General features: G+C 36.8%; 1 protein-coding gene across 1 annotated transcript; it reads right to left on the bottom strand.

Moving 5' to 3' along the window:
- Window positions 1-524: 524 nt before the first annotated feature.
- On the bottom strand, window positions 525-16,166 carry zmp:0000001082 (integrin alpha-D). Its single transcript, XM_054604594.1, has 31 exons — window positions 16,081-16,166; window positions 14,636-14,753; window positions 14,204-14,295; window positions 14,002-14,069; window positions 13,760-13,874; window positions 13,496-13,626; window positions 13,253-13,395; window positions 12,907-13,057; window positions 12,470-12,605; window positions 12,273-12,346; window positions 11,239-11,356; window positions 10,939-11,081; window positions 10,237-10,383; window positions 9,678-9,875; window positions 9,210-9,340; window positions 8,457-8,614; window positions 8,201-8,367; window positions 7,491-7,607; window positions 6,686-6,756; window positions 6,468-6,609; window positions 4,663-4,761; window positions 4,399-4,478; window positions 4,184-4,264; window positions 3,960-4,035; window positions 3,554-3,661; window positions 3,403-3,444; window positions 3,185-3,310; window positions 2,987-3,100; window positions 2,842-2,874; window positions 2,629-2,739; window positions 525-2,461 (listed from the first exon to the last, which is right to left on the bottom strand). The coding sequence occupies exons 1-31, from the start codon at window positions 16,127-16,129 to the stop codon at window positions 2,180-2,182; spliced, it is 3,621 nt and encodes a 1,206-aa protein (XP_054460569.1). The 5' UTR covers window positions 16,130-16,166; the 3' UTR covers window positions 525-2,179.
- Window positions 16,167-16,947: the final 781 nt, after the last annotated feature.

Raw genomic sequence — 16,947 nt, 5'->3', positions numbered from 1 at the left:
AACTTTATAAAAAATACCAACATTCAACTACAGTAAGAAACATGGCTGAATCCATATGTCTTGACTTCCCCGAACATGCAGACGTAATAGGTGTTGGCATTGTGTATTTTGTTTTTAACCATCAAGGAAAACGCCTTGAGATTAGGCCTTGAGGAACAAAGATCAACCCGTCAGCATTGATTATACAGTAATGATTTAGGTCTGAAGTCTCGCCTCATAGCGTATTTTATCCCGTCATAGTTCCAACATGTCACATTACTTATGACCAAAGTATTTAAGTCCAAAGGGTGGACGTCTGTATTTATCGTGTAGCACATTTTCATTTCATATTTTATACACATTTGTAAAAAATTAAGGAAACCCTGAAATGAAAAATGTAAAAACTTGAATGAGTTAAGGAAAATGTACTTAAGCTTTGGCAGTTACTAGTTTTTTACGGCCTCTCCACCATTATCATCAAAACACAGCATGATAACACAATACAATACTTTAATACAATATTCAAGCTCTCACAGACACAATGGGATTGTTAAGGTATTTTATTTATAGACAGCATAAATACTGCCCCATCAAGATAATCTAAGGGCATAAAAAAATACAAACAATTGACACAAACAATTGAAGAACAAAATGTAAAGTCAAAGTTTATCATTCTGTACCCGTTAACAAAAACAATTATCTCAAAGAAGTACAGTCTCGCTGGCCAGACTGTATGACATTTGTTAAGACAAAAGGGATACTTGTTTTTTTTCCACTGGCCTAAAATGTAAAATTTGAAGTTATTTGAAGGTATCCTTTCCAGGAATTGTCACTTACAACATTCATAATTGAGAGGTCCGTGTTGAACCATTATCAACACATGAAATGTAGATTTTTAAACACAGTAAGAAATGTCAATTAATGTGTATCATCACAGTACAGCATATAATACAGTTAATAGCTCAAAAAACATGTTATGTGTGCAGTGCCTCTTTAATATTCATACTATATACAAAAGCATTATTAGTAGTAGTTATGATTTGACAAAAAAATGCTTTTTCCAGGATCAGGTGTCTCTACCTACGTGCTGTCGTTATGGAACGTCAGTCACATGATAACAGTTCACTGTTTACGGAGGGGAGATTGTAATCTTTGTCTCTGTGGAAAGTCTGTGGCGTCTGATGTGAATGATCTTTCTCCCTCCTTCCCCTGTTCAATGACATTGATGTTTTCCCAGTCGATGCTGTGATGACGTTCAGACAGCTGATGTTTCTTGTGTTCACTCTATGTGAACACAAGAAATGTGAATATGTGAATGTGAATGTGTAAAACAGCAGGGACGCTGAACAAGTGAGCGTCCCTGCTACACATTCACATTCACATATTACATGTGATGTAATACGTCATGCATGTTTCTTTCCTTAAGATAAGGTTCCTAGGAACTTACCCCTGATACCAGACCAGCACAAGTTTCATATATCGCTTCCTCAATTATAACTGAACAAACCCTACTTGCTGAGTAAAACTGAGATGCAGTTTACAGCACTGGAGAAAGCTAATAATATGATGGCTACAGCTTTATATTTAACAGACGGACATGAAAGGTATCAATTTTCTCACTCTTAGCAAGAAAGCCAAAAATGTCAAACTATTTATTTAACAATGTTATTCACCAATAGTGTGCTGCAGGGATGACGTATTTTTGCAGGCCATACTGGAAGTTAGCATCACAGTGGTTCCCTCAACCAAAAGACAATAGGATTTTTCCATTGGATTTTAGATTATTGCAATTAATAAGCTCTGTGTCAAACACAACTTCATGACATTTACACATTTTGTTCAGCAAGAAAATCGTCATTTTTCCTTGATTTATTTTTTTTCAAACTTGAACGCAATCGACAGGATTAAAGAGCAAACATTAGTCTAATAATGAACTGCACCATGCTCGCATTACTTCACATCACCATGACTAAGCTAATATTTGGTGTGATGACAGTTAGTAGTCTGATTTAGCCACTTGTTAGCAGCCACCCTTTTTAAAACAAATGAAAACCCTCAAAATTAAAAAGTGGCATATTTTATGTCATAGAACAAAACCTTTTAATCTCTTACGCTTTTGTTGACAACAGACCTTATAGAGCCCATTCAAAAAAACATTGACTCTTAGATGAGGGAACTGGAAGTGCAAAATGCTGACTCATTAGCTGGGAACTTGTCCCCACTCTATAATGATCTCCTGCATGGCTTCTAATACATACGGCTCACAAACATGTTTGTCCTCTGTATCAGCTGGTGGGCTGCTGTCGTTTGCCTCACCATCATCAAGAAGAGCATTTTCCTCTGGAGGTTCTTCAGATTTGCTGTTAGTCTCTGATGGGCTGGAAAACCCGTTGGTGGGGGCAGGTGTCGGGATGCCAGACAGAAGAGCGTCATTCTCCTGCTCTTCATGATAATTGGGTGATTTCCTCTTAAAGCAACCCAACTAATGACAGACACAAAGAAAGCATTAGACCAAACGCCACAGAGACACCTTTTCAAGCAGAAAAGTATAATTTAAATGTTTTTTGATCAGTTACTAACATTCAAACAACAGCTAGAAGTTTGTCTTGGATAGAAGGTTTGAAATTAATATTGGAAATCAACTCTCACCATAAACATGATAACTGTGATTATGATCAGAAGCAACAGTCCCAGTCCAACTCCAGTTGAAATGATCAGCTGTTGATCCGGGAGGATTATGAGCTCAACCCGAACTTCAGTCTGTTGGCAGAGTAAATATAAGTGTTCAAAGCGGGCCTCTATATATTAGAGATCTAAAATGTCTTTTATAGTTTTGGCTGCTCATGTGTAGACTGAATGTACCAATTTCACTGTTGGATCGCCGTCAGACGTCCCCTGCGTAAAAGATTGTTTTTATTTTGTTGTTAATATATACAATAAATTAACCTGAAAAACAAAAAAAGCAATATCCTTAAAATGGCATAACTGTTGTCAACCATGAACATACCTGTTGTTTATCAGAGTCCAGAACATATCGTTGCTTGTCATAGTTGACCCTTATAGAGCTTTTAAATTTAACCTCTTTGCCATCTCCAGTATATCGTTTAAGAAAGGCAATATTCTGCAAAGTAGGAGTATTTTAATCCATGATTTATTCACCACTTTCAATGTGTTATATATTCTGTCTGTGTGTGTTGCTTCGTACCGCTGCATTTTTTTTGAGATCCTTGAATTGTACGTCTCCTGACAGTGTAAACTCAGTGGGTGATTCTTTCTCCAGGTTGAAACTGTCACACACTATGATTTTACAATGTTCTTCTGGCGAACAGTGCTGTAACGCAGCAACAGTTAATTTATTAAGGGATTTGTGATTTCACAACATGTTTAGTAAGAATATTTTGATACTAAATAGGTTTTACTTACCTCAGATTTTATATCAGAAATGCCTGTGCATTGAGTTTTGTTCTAATAAAAAAAAAAAAAGGTAATTAAGGACAAAATTAAGCATTTGTTATTCCATACAAAGCAGCAGTATAATCAAGTAAAAGTAGCGTTCTGTCAGTCGCCAAGTTACCTCCTGGACAAAGACTTGATAGTTTGTCATTTCAAACTTATGTTCCAGTTGAGTTGGGAAGATCAGGGACACGTTGACAGGAAAGTTCCTGAAACCAAGATTTTCTATCTGCAAAGAGTGAAAACAGTTGCTCCATTTAAAGAGAATAGTTTGACATTTTGGGAATTACACCCTCCAACCCTGCAAGCCACAACACCACCGTGCAGCCCCTAACTGCGTGTTATGTCTCGTTTATTTAGTTCATACAAACCCCTGTACTGCATTGCACACTAGCTGCCCACCACTAAACACCAGACAGTAAGCGGCTAGCTGGTGAACGTTTAGCAACTAATTACCCTTGGAGTTGGGGAAAATCAAAACTGTGGGGCTGGATGGTTGCTTGCTGCATAGACATTTCATACCCTACCTTGTATATAGCAACCATTTTTTTAGGTCCAGTATCTTCTGTTGTGAAGTTCAGATAGTTAAGATGGTCTTCTTTCCTGAAAAGTGTACGGGATAATCACAACATGCAGGTAGCTGTAGGATAATAAAACCACTGACTGTTTAAAAAAAACAACCAATTTAATTAGAAAAATTACTAGGCATATATAAGAACTACAGTTCCAAAATGTGAATGGTCACACTTACTCTATTATTGCCATTTTAATTTCAAATTGCACTGGGATGCTTTTGGTCAGGAAAGCAATCCTGGTGGAGTTTGTGTTATCACTGAGGATGTAAAAAGCATGTCTTGTGAATATTTAACAGGGAAAATGTAATGATAGCAATCAATAATGTTTTAGTAATACAGAGACAATGTTTGGCTTAGGTCTGTTTGTTGGATTTTGTTAGAAGGCCGCTACCTTGTTCCAGTGATGTTCATCGTAATTGTGTCATCCCACTCATAGTCATTCAGGATGTGGAAAGAAGTTCTGAATGTTGCCTTCACAGAAAAAAAAGAAAGACTAATGTTAGGTGTGAGTGAAAGAGAAACTATCTACATGAGAGAAGTTGCACAATGTTGTAAATGTCACAGGTTTAGCCAGTGGTTACAGTTCTTGATTTCTGCAACTTATGAAACTTGTGAAACTTGTGAAAAGAGGGTGCCTGGGTGCAGTATGACTCACAGATGATCCGCTGCGAAACACAGGACGGCTGACACCACATATAGTTTTGTCAAGAACTCCCTCTAGATCTTGACAGCTGTGGATAGTTGGTCTTGTTGCCTGTTTAAAGAATAAAAATATGAATTGAACACTCTGGAATAAAAGCTTTTAGTTTGAATTCAATCTGTGACGTTTGTGTGGACAGGAGTAGGTATGTTTTAGTTTTAAGCTTTCAGGCAAGTCTAAAGATTTCCAACAGCATTAGTTATCACAGTTTGATGTTGTGAACAGTAACGGATCTGACAACCCACACATCCTGAATGGGTTTCAAACACATCTTTGTCTTCTCTTTTAGTGGCACAGAAAACTGTGAAAGAAAGCTTTGCAGTAGTTCTGCCTCAGTGGAGGTTGATTATATTAATGTCTTTCTGACAGGTGTTGTTTGTGACATACCTTAATATTAGTATTGTTAATATTAATAAATTGAGCAAAACAAATGACAGATAATAATCTCATCTGTTCTTTACATGCTTCTTTAGTAAAAGGGGTGCAGCAAGAAAAAAATTGTGTGCTGTAGGAATTGAGTCCAGATTTGAAAAACCATGTATATGAGTTTTTTTTGACAAGTTAAACAAAGACTAACTCTCAACTATTCTTTGATGGAATGATTGCAAAGATAGATTAAAGACCATCTTGGAACTCAACCTTCCGAAAGGGACCCAGCCTTAAAATAATGTATGTAGGATTTACACTTAATGGCCACTTTAGAACCGCTGTCTACTACAGGTTGTGTACTGGAGTGCTGCAGATTTGTCAGCTGCACTTCTTTGATATGGATATTTTTTGCCACCCCATTCTTGTAGGTGCTCTGTTGATCAGGTTGTTGGGAGTTCACTGAATTCATTGTGATATTTATGGAACTAGCTTAAGATGTGCATTTTCTTGCATGACATGTTTTCCTACTGGAAGTAGTTATTAAGAGATGGAAAGGCTTTATCAGCAACAACACTGAAGTAGGCTGTAGCTATTAAATAATGCTCTGCTGGTACATAATGTGTGCTGAGAAAATATTACCCCAAAAAATACACTACGACCAGCAGTCTGAACCATTAGTCCACTCATTCTTCTTCATTGTCACAACCTGCGCCGACATTACTCACAATGCAATTCCACTGACTGTCAGTTCAGTTTGAGATTCTGGTATGTTATGCTACGGTCTGCTAATGTAACCTTGAATTGCTAGCCTTCAAGGTGCAATGTGTAAGATCTGGCCATATGCTTCAAACAAATAGGGGGCATAATTTCACCTCTACTACTGGGATCATATAATCTAAAATTACAGTTACCAAATAAAAAAGCCAACTACTACCCAACTGTAGGGCAAGAATACGCAAAATTCAACCAAACTGCTAAAACGGCTGGTCAAAATAACAGCTATTTATAATCTTCTCGGTTGGTGTGGATGCTACATTGACTCACTATCGCCTCTTGAGGTATAATTAATATTATAAGACAGGACGAGCTGGGTCTAACTGATTTGCATGCTCATTTCAGTAAATAATTGCCACAACACATAACTAGTAACATAACATAACAACACAAACTGTAAAGTATTTACAGCCTGTTGATGATGTTCATTTTTTTTATGTTTTAAATTAAAATACTGGCCAGACTTTACACATTGCACCTTTTAAACAGTGTTCATGTTAAGAATTGTTTTCTTAAGCCCCAACTGACACTGACTCAAAAAGTGACATCCCTTAAGGCGTTCCCATTTAACAAGCAGGTGTACAGGTGTATATATAAAAGTTTAACTTTTAAGTTACCTCTATAAGAGCCATCCTAGAGAAGGAGAGGCCTGTGGGATAGTGCATTGTTAGGCTGGTGTAGTAGGAGTCATCACCTTGATTGGACAACTTAACAGACACGTTGAAGTAGTTATCTTCTGCCACCAATAATGTTGGAGTCCTAAGAGAAACAGAGTATATTTGGTCATATGATGTTAATATTACAATAGTGTGCTGTGCTTATAATGTATACATACGTGAAGTTAAAATCCAGGTCAAGTTCGGCAATACAGGAGTCATTTTTTCTACAATGCTTTTCAAAGGGAACCTGTAATAGAAGAAAATGTCGTTCAATGTGTTAATTTCATTCTGACAAATACACAGGAAGCCTGAAAACAATGGTATCTACAACACAGTGTTCCCTTGGAACTCAATAAACAAACCAGACATTGTTACCAGGCAAATGTATTATTATCAGTCACAGGTGATTCTGATGATGATATGACTGAAACATAACATATTATTTTAATCCTGATTGTTCATCTAGCAGCACCAGCAGGTTGATATTTTTGGCTCAGAGTGAAATGAGTCAACAACCATTAATGGATTCCTGCAAAATTTGGTAGAAACATACATTTTTATCTCCAGAAGAATCTAATAATTTTGAAAAGATTATGTAGTGAACATGGTAAACATTATAGCCTGGCTATAAACTCAAGTAACAAGTATTGCCTGTGTATCCAAAAACCTGATATACAGTATAGTGGCGTTTGAAAATTTGCATCTTCAGAGCTAGCCTGGTAAAAATACAACTGTTTGGCTCATTCAGATCTTTAGTAACAAATATGTCTTCAAGGCAGTCTTTGCTCTCTGTGTCTAAGGTAAATTCTGACTTGGAAAAGTAAAACAAAACACATATTGCCAAATTCATAGTCGCATCCTTAAAACAGAATTCCATTTCACCTCCTAGATCCTTTACTTTATGTATCCACAAAAGTCATACAGGATTCAAATTAATGTGACTGCCTGCAGCCTTTTCAGCTTACAAGTCACTGTACATACCTCAATTAAAGCCTCCGTTTTGCTGTCCATATTCAGGATGGCACTCCCATTCTTACTGTCAACTTGAGAAAAGTTTAATTTGATGCTGATGGGTGTTAATGTGTCTTTCACACATTTCTGCAAGAAGACAAAAAAATTCTCATCTGGATATAGTTGAAGCGCAGACAAAAAGCAGACACTTAATTTTTGAAAATTTGGTTTAAACATTCAGCTAAAGGACTAAATAATTAGTTTATTATAATCATTATTATTACTGTTTTGTTTTTGCTTTTTGTTGATTAAGCTGAATAATAAGTCAGCATCGTAGTTTCACAAGCTAAATTTCTGATAATGTGAAAGAAAAGCTGTTGCTACACTGACTGGTTGGTGTGATTATTTTATATCTTTATATACAGTATATAACAAGTAACAAGAACATTTTTTTTTAACTGTGAAGACGGAATTGAACACATTTTTGAGGATTCTGTAGCATAAAGAGCCCTTAGGACACATGCCCAAACCATATATTATGGGCTCTTAATCACCTTAACCAACAAAAGTTCATCAATAAATTTGACAAAACCTTTGTGGCTTTGAGGTGTGTTGTGTGGGTTAGTGGAAATATCTAGGAATTAACGAGCTGAGGTATAGAGTCATGAATGAAATGAATAGATGTACAGTTGGTCCTAGCTGCTTATGTAAGGGTGAATATTATCAATTAATGTCCATACTGGCATGTAGACGAAGTAGTTGAAGCAGTTGTTCCCATCCTTCAGCTCGTAGGTCGAGGTAAGATTTCTAGCTTTCCTGTCGGTTTCACTGAAGAAGCCTCTGAATGTTTGTCTCGTTGGATCCACAATGAGCATGTACGAGATGTTCAGTCCAGAGCTCTTTGTCGCTGCAAAGGCACACATCAGGATTAAATATTGATAGGGTGTGCTGTATCAACAGCTGCTAGTGAATCCCATTATTGGGTCAGGCCCGTACCTGGGTTGTTCTTGGTTGCTTCTACCATTTCAAAGCAGGCTGTCAGGTTAACCATTGGTAAATTTCCATCTGTGTTGCCCAGGCATTCAATTTTGTCAGTACTTATTATCTTAGGTAGAAAAGACAGACGGGCAGTGACATTAAAGATGGGCCTGGACCTGAAAGACATTCACCAAAAAAATGGACAATCAGACTTTGCACATTACTTTTTCTGTAGGCTAATTGTAAACTTATGCGTGATGGATGGTTTAACAAGATCCCAGTACATGAATTTGAATCATGGCTTCTGACTCATCCATAATATCAGTTATTTAAGTTGCTTATAGTAGATGATTGAGAGTTCTCTCCTTCACTAAAATGTAGAAAAACACCTGATTGGTTGAAAACGCTGCTTTGTGGGCAGTCACTGGTCTGTTTATGGCTGCTGCTGGAAACATCAAAATGTATCTAAACTTTATTTTTAAATCGGACAAAAAATTGTTATTCCTTTGTTTAGAATAAAATCATCTAGTTGATGTTCATGAAGTTCTACAGTTTCAAAAAGAGGCAATTCACTTCATGTAGACCTTCATCATGTACCACTAACGGTACATGATGATTGTTCTGGTTCGTACATTGTGTCATGGGGCTTGGTAGATTTTCAGGCAATGTGCTCCACTCTTTTGATGTGAAAACTCAGCATTGAGATGTAGCAAGGCTTTGAGAGAGAAGGAGTTAGCAATTGTTCATACATATTGTTCACATTATCCATACCTTAAGACAACAGCAGCGCCCTGTGATCCAACAACAATATCTGGGAGACCATCATCTCCAAGATCAATGTTTCCATCAATGGCTTGTCCAAAGAATCTCAGCCCGGGCTTTATTTTCTGTCCCATTATTCTCTGGAATAACAGAGATTGGACAACTGAAACAGTGCATGATTTGCACACATATTAAAAGGCATTCATTGGAGAGGGGGTGGAGTCAAATGCTGTGTTAGTTTGGTAGATGCCCACTGTGAGACAGATACAGGTTTTTAAAACTAAATACCAATATCACTTACAAATACCCTGATGATAATCTTATCCTTTAATGAAACATAATATTTAAAGGATGTTTTTGTTAATTTATTCAAAAAACTGTTTAAGTCTGATGTATTGGCAAACAAACCCATTTGTCCAACCATCATGATGTTCATGCACTATCTTTTTAAAAAAATAATTAAAGCCTTTATCTCACCTGGCTGAAAGTGCTGCGTATCCCTCTGTGTCTGTCACCCAGGTAGATGTACACAGTCCCTGTGTTATCATTCTCTAAAGGGGCTCCAACAGCAACGTCTCGTAGTCGATCTCCATTTAAATCTGCAAGACTGGATATGGTGGAGCCAAATCTCCCCATGGATGGTACAGTCACATTCATTTCACGGTTCAGTTTCATCTGTTGGAAATAAGAACATATGTTCATTCATTGAGAGAATAATGCATTTATAAGCATTGTTCTCTTAATAATGCTTAAAAATCAAACACTGACTCTGTATCATAGACTCTATATAGGAAGTACATGTAGTCACTCGTTGGTTTGAGGACTTTGGAAGAACAAGTGACACAAGAGGTTGGAGCGAGGTATAACTAAACGCTAAAATCTTTAGGCAACCAAAATGTTACAATTAACTTTCTTGAAAAGAAAACACACTGTGAAAGGGTTAAAGTTTTAAGACCAAAACAGGGACAACTCCCAGACTGTACAACGCCATAGAAGCGAGCTGTCAATCACATAGTTGCCATTTATGCCAGCCCACCTCATCAGTAACTGTGTAGATGTAGATCTGGCCTTCTTTCTTCTCCTGAGGTTGGTAAAACAGTGGAGCTCCCACCAGCAAGAAATCTGTGTTACCATCTGAGTTGACATCTATTGAGCACAGCTCTGCACCAAAGTAGGAACCAATCTGTAAAGTGAAGTTTATATAATTTAAATAAAAACATGATATATCTTAACCATTTTTGAAAAGTCTACATGTATAAACATTTATTTTGCTTCAAACAACTGTGACTTTCTCACGGTTTTTTTTTCAAGCAAAACAAGGTGGTGCAAGTGCAAGGAAGTGCTCTGGCTTCCTCCCTGCCACCACAGAATATATATGTCATTACACATTTTCATAAAGATGCAAAATTCAGAAATGCATTTTGGAGAATGTTTTGTCACTTTGTAAAGTAAAACCTGAAGTCAGTGTACAGAAATGTAAATGCAAGGGGTTTCCAAGTTTTACTGAGTTATCTCAAAGGTAAAAGATAAACCTACTGTTCTTTAAGTACAAAATAGGTTCATGAGAAATGTCCTAAAATGAGAGACGCTAGCTCTTATGGGATAACAAAAATGCAATGGCAGATTAAGATAAGGATAGCACCCTAAAAAGCTTCAAACTATTTTTTGGGGAATGTTTATATTAAACCAGATTTAAAAAATAAGAAAGAAAATAAACTTTCTCGAGACAATTACCAACCTGGTCCCCTATTATTCTTTGGGCTGCGGTCCAGATCTTGCCATCGTGTCTGAAAAGTACGACCTGTCCTGTGTGCTCAAATCTTGGTGCCCCCGTGAAATATAGAGGAACGTTATTCTTCTCTCCAACAGAAATAGAGTATCCTGCAACAGTGTCAGTCACATATGATCAGATTGGAAACTGATAGAGGTTATTCACTGAGGTATATGAGTATCAACGTGTTAAACCAAATAAAAATAAATGTTGGTAAATAATGAAGCAGGTAATCTGAAGAGAAAGAAACAGCTTCATGATAGGTACCCATGTAGGAGTCCATCTGCATGTGTGGATCTTCAATTTGTGTTTCTTTTTGTTGATGATGTTCTTGGAGAGAACCACGCCAGCTGTTTGATCCCACTGAACCCAGAATCAATGTATCCTGTTAAACAGAAATGTTCAGGTCGAGTCAGAGCACAGAGAGGAGTGGGGTTACCAACAGTTATTATGTTGGGAGGAGACAGATCGACTGTGGCAGAGAAGAAATAATTTAACAGACATCCAAAAATCAAAGAAACAAAATAAGCAGAAACCATGTAGTCTCCATGCTTAAGTGGAGCATGCTTGCTGTTCATATTTAACTGTTAACATTGAATTGAGGGAGTTATGGGCAGTTAACATTAATATGATGTGACACATATTTTGTACATGGTATTTAATTATCATGGTTTGTTTGATGATTACAGGTTGAGGATTCCTGAAAGCAGTTTTACAGATGTTTAATGGCAGACCTGGTGGAGAAAAAATGTTTGGGCCAGAGAGTTTCTTTTGTTCTTCTTCTTCTTCTGTTGCATTTCTGATGAAGAAAGCTGCTCAAGGCATGTTTGCTGCCAATACTTTTTTGAGAACGAATGGAAATGTGGAACCTGTATTATCAAAACTCACTTGTGGTTACTGCCAGTTTTTATTTTAAAGTGTTAATATATCTGTCTGTCTGTCTGTGGACAGATTTTGTCAACACGATAGCATCTCAATTGTACAAGATGCAGTCATGAATCTTTACAGGTATGTAGTTGAGATCAAAATGAAGGCAGGGTCCAAAAAGGCTGTGCGCCGATCAAGGGCGCCGGAAGTATGGAGAAATAGGAAGTGGGGAAGGGAACATTGGGCCCTAGTTGGCATCTCAAGATGGTCTCTAGCCATACATGTTTTTTATGAACTAGATCAAATATAGCTTTTTAAAGATTGTGTTTACCTGCACCTGTATCTGTAAATGCTAAACTTGCACTGTGGTGGTGGACTATTATGGGTAAAAGATTTAGAATCTGTCCAGATTTTGTCTTTTTGACTTTACTCACCTTGTAGAAGACAGCACTGAATCCAGACTGAGACATTTCATTGGTCATTTCGCCTGCCCGAGCCACTTTGGAGCCTAAATAGAAATACATTAGCACTTCATGTTGCTATTGCAGCGGTTCACCAGGGAGATAAAAAACAATTTTTAAACAACATTTTTGTAAAACGTGAAGAAAAAAAAAACTGAATTGAACATCACCTTCCATTTTAAAGATCTTTTTCTGAAAGTTTTCCAGTACTCCTTTCAATCCGTTATAGTTCTCAATTTTGAAGGCATTTTTCTCTTTCGGTTCTGAAGCAATGGCTTTGAATTTTTGAAGATCAGCTTCTTTGACCTGAAGCCAGAATACTTCTTGAAAAAATGTTGTATCTCAGAGTACAATGTAAGCTAGATAAACAGTACAATTTTGTACAATCTTGGACTCAAAACTGGAATCTGTGCAAGTGGCACTAAACCAAATATTTAAAAATGTTCATGTTTTTTTTTTTATGAAGTATGACGGTGTATTTTCTGCATAGTGGTACAGTTGTTACACTTGATCCCTGAGGCATTACACGTGTAACTCTTTTAGCTGAATGAAAAGATTTATCAGGCAGACAGAGTAATGAGACATGTTATATCACACCAAAGCTTACCCCAATGACAAAGCGAATTATGTTTTTCTCATCATATTTTTTAATAATGCCATCTGTGTCCTCATCGGTGGGATCTCCATCCGTGATTAGTACCACAACTTTAGTTGCATCACTAGAAGCACCTGCCTCTGAGTTTTCCAAGATTTCATCCCTGAAACAGATGTAAAAGTAGTATTAAAAATATATATAAATAACCCATTCATCTAAAAATTTACATTTATTACTTCAACAAACAAGATACTCATAATCTCATAGTTGTACTGTGCATGTTCTTTAATGTTTTTTTTGTAATTTAAACATTATTCAGTTGTTAGAAATGAGACCTGAGTAATGTAACAGAACTTACAACACGAATTTGAGGGCTTTATGTGTGTTGGTGAGACTCCTCATATGTGGCTCTGCTGAAAGTTTAGCGCGATCCCTACCAGCTTGGTAGTCGTTGAAGTCAAAAACTTTTCGATAATCTGCTGAGAACTGAACTGCAGCAAACTGAAAAAAGCACACAACATCATATTGTATTCAACGTTATGTGAATATAATTAAACTAACAAATGCTAACAAACGCTTTAATTTGCAGTAGCACAGTGACCTTGATTGATGAGTTCTTAAGGCTGTTCATTATATCCACTATGAAATTTATATTTTCTCTGAACTCTCCTTCAGTCATACTCCGTGATCCGTCAAATAGAAAGACAAGGTCCACTGTCTTTTTTGTGCAATCTGAAAAATGGAAAACATTTGTAAAGGATATATAGTCAGGACAAAGGCAGTGAGAATGTTATTTCAGTGCGGGAAGAACAAGATGAAATAACCACAAAGTTGTAGAAGTTTACACTCTCAAAGTGTCTTTTACCTTGGAAAGCAGGTCTGAAAGAGGAGATTTCCTCAAGTTGATTTGTGATGTTGTAACACACACCGTTCACATAGGAGTTATCATTACATTCATGGACTACACTTGGACTGCACACCTAGATCAGTGAGATGTGAGGCGAAAAAAAATTGATTCATCATATGGATTTGTTTTGCTCAGAACTTGTCACAGAGAAATCGATTCGTGACTTTATCGAACATATTGAGCTTTATGATTTTTCTCACAGTAAATTCGGAGCGTTTGGAGTTTTCAGCTATGGACAGGCCAAAGTGCTTGACTGGTATTGTTGTGTCTGTTAGAGAAATATTTGCAACAGAAGCATTTTATTTGACATTTCTTATTTCTGCATTGTTGGAAACTGTATGTTTTACTGTTTTTTATTTTATTATTCTTTGTATAATATTAGAAATAAAGGGATTTATATACCTTTAGGGTTGAAGCACTTGACCATTTGGTTTTGGTCACGTTTACATATCCCCCCAGTTCCATTTAGCTTCAGCGGTGCAGTTACGATTATCCTGTGAAGTGGTTAACCATTTTTGGTTAGGCTGACATGACCAACACAGTTTTAACTGAAGGAAATTAAATGATTCTGCTGTTGTCAGCAGGGCAGTAGAATAATCTCTTTGTAATGCAACAAGATGGTGAGTCACAGGATGCAATATAATTCAAGGTAATTAACCAACTGCTGCTCTTCACAGGAGATTCTGGTTAAGTAAGCCAAAATTATCTTCCTTACACTTCGAGTACATATAAAAAGGAAACCATGCATGGCTGATTGTAATCAGGATTTAAAAAAAATTCAGTACAACAACACTACATATCGACTGAACCACTAAGTTGCAAATGGAAACTTACCCTTTTTCCGTGCCAGACATGAATTGAAGCACTTTGTATCCAAAGAAATCCTTTTGTTCCCCTTCATAGACATCTACAGGTGTCGTATCAATGTTGAAAGTCAAAGAGACAGGGATGGCTGCAATTTGTCAGAAAGAGACCACATATTCAAGTTTTGGTAAATGGAATGGGTAAATGGACTTGTACCTATATTGTGCTTTTCTAGTCTTCCAACCACTCAAAGCGCTTTTTCACTACATGTCAATCTCCCATTCACACACATTCACACACTGATGGCAGGAGCTATCATGCCAGGTACCACCTGCCCATCAGAATTAGCCAACCATTCACACCCTTTCATACAGTGCAGGAACAGCGTACGGGAGCAATTTGGGGTTAAGTGTCTTGCCCAAGGAAACATCCACATGGACTAGCGGAGCCGGGCATCAAACAGCCTATCCTCTGATTGAAGGACGACGTGCTCTATCTTAATATAAATAGGATGCAACTAATTGAAATTAATAAATAATCAGAATTTGAGAAATATGAAAATAAATGACTGTTTTATAAATAATTTTATATTTTAAAGATAAACTAATCATCAGATTTTGCCGAGCATTCATCACTACAGTTGTTCTTCATGATGATTGAGAATGCATTGATTTACTAAATTGTCTGCACAACCAATTTTTTTAATTTAAAAATATATTTCTAGAAAAAGAAAATTATTAATACAGTTCAGATAAAGGTAAAGTAGCTAGCGTGTAAAATAATTCCAAAGTTAATCTGAAAATGTATAATTGTAATTTCAGCCTGTAAAAATATAATTTAATGCAGTAAAAACTTGCAGTGCGCTCATCTCTCTCGGTCCCTGTATATTGTTTTTTACAACATATTGTAAGGATTTAGAGGGTTAGTTCACCTAAATCACAATCACATTCCTCTTTTATCACTAGTTGCATTGATCGTTTTGTTATGTTTTTGTGCTGACGTTTTGAAATATTCAACTCCGCTCTTTTTTCTGCAATCTTGAGCCAAAGAAAGTTTATGCTGCTCATTGATATTATAAAGATTTCATTTTGAAATCTCAAAAACAATTTGTTTATTTCAAAATCTTGGACCTTTCAGTTTTTTAATGGCACTATTTCTTCTGTAAAAGAAAAAAGTAGTTTCACCACGATAGAAAGAAGTAGTTTCACCATGATAGCTTCCTTAGCTTTTGCTATGCACTTAGATGATTGAATACGATAAATAAATTATGATAAAATCTTTAGAGAGAACATTTAATAAAAAAAACTAAACAAACTTCATGTTATTTACCCTCCCAAAAGGAGCTCACACAACATCAAACATCTCGCATGGGTTTCGGCCACAAAATCACCTTTGAATCTTTCCCCACACACATCTTTTTTAGATCAATATTGTCTCATAAATTACCCAACATGTAGCAAAATTTGATATCTTACCAAAAGCCACCAAGTAGGTGAGCAGGGAGATGCGACGCTGCCCATGCATCTTTTCTCATCACCCTTCTTGAGACACACAGTGCTGGTAATGCTGCTTGAGACATGTGACTGTGCACTACTTCCTGTGTGTTTTTTTTCAAACTAGGGCGTTTCCGTAGCAGGTGGTTGTGACACTCTCACAGCAATGTTCTTAACAAATATCTTTTATCTTTCTCGTCATTCTTCCCCTTTCTGTTGTAATTCCCTAATTCTCAATTTGTACCTTATTGTTATTTGTATTGTTTGCACAGGCTTCTCAAGTCAAACGTCTGAGCAGAAACCCTTAGGTATTTTTGTGGTTAGACAGTTGACTAAGTCAGCAGAATGAGATTATACTGAACAAGTCGAGAAAATAATTAACTCAATGGTCTTGCAGATTCAAGGTTATTGGTGGCATGATTCAATTGACAGATGTTTTCCCTTATATGTTTGTTGTTTGCTTATATCATATTGGTTTGACATATTTAAATAAGCATTGACCCCAAAACCCACATTTTGGTCAAAACTCAAAACATGTATAAACTATGATAAGAATTATTTACAGAGAATTAGACTGCTCCGCTGTAATTGTTGTGTTTAATAATTAATAATAATAATAATTAAGCCTTTATTAGTCCCACAACGGGGAAATTATTTCTCTGCATTTAGCCCATCCCGGAGGAGCAGTGGGCTGCAATGAAGCGCCCGGGGAGCAACTTGGGGTTAGGTGTCTTGCTCAAGGACACCTCGGCATGTTGCCGGTAGAGGGGTTTGAACCACCAACCTTGTGGTTATGGGACAAGCGCTCTACCTCATGTGCCACAGCCGCCCCCAGTGGCACAATTTAAG

This window comes from Anoplopoma fimbria, chromosome 9 (assembly GCF_027596085.1).
Source record: "Anoplopoma fimbria isolate UVic2021 breed Golden Eagle Sablefish chromosome 9, Afim_UVic_2022, whole genome shotgun sequence".
Classification (NCBI taxonomy): domain Eukaryota; kingdom Metazoa; phylum Chordata; class Actinopteri; order Perciformes; family Anoplopomatidae; genus Anoplopoma; species Anoplopoma fimbria.
This window is presented reverse-complemented; position numbering and strand designations above follow the sequence as displayed.

Bases quoted from the DNA above. Each gene is read 5' to 3' on its own strand.
- zmp:0000001082 (XM_054604594.1), bottom strand. From the start codon at position 16,129: ATGCATGGGCAGCGTCGCATCTCCCTGCTCACCTACTTGGTGGCTTTT. The intron at 4,479-4,662 runs GTGAGTCATACT...TTTTCTGTGAAG, and splicing joins TGTTTCGCAGCGGATCATCT to GCAACATTCAGAACTTCTTT. The intron at 3,101-3,184 runs GTACGAAGCAAC...CCTACTTTGCAG, and splicing joins ATCTCAAAAAAAATGCAGCG to AATATTGCCTTTCTTAAACG.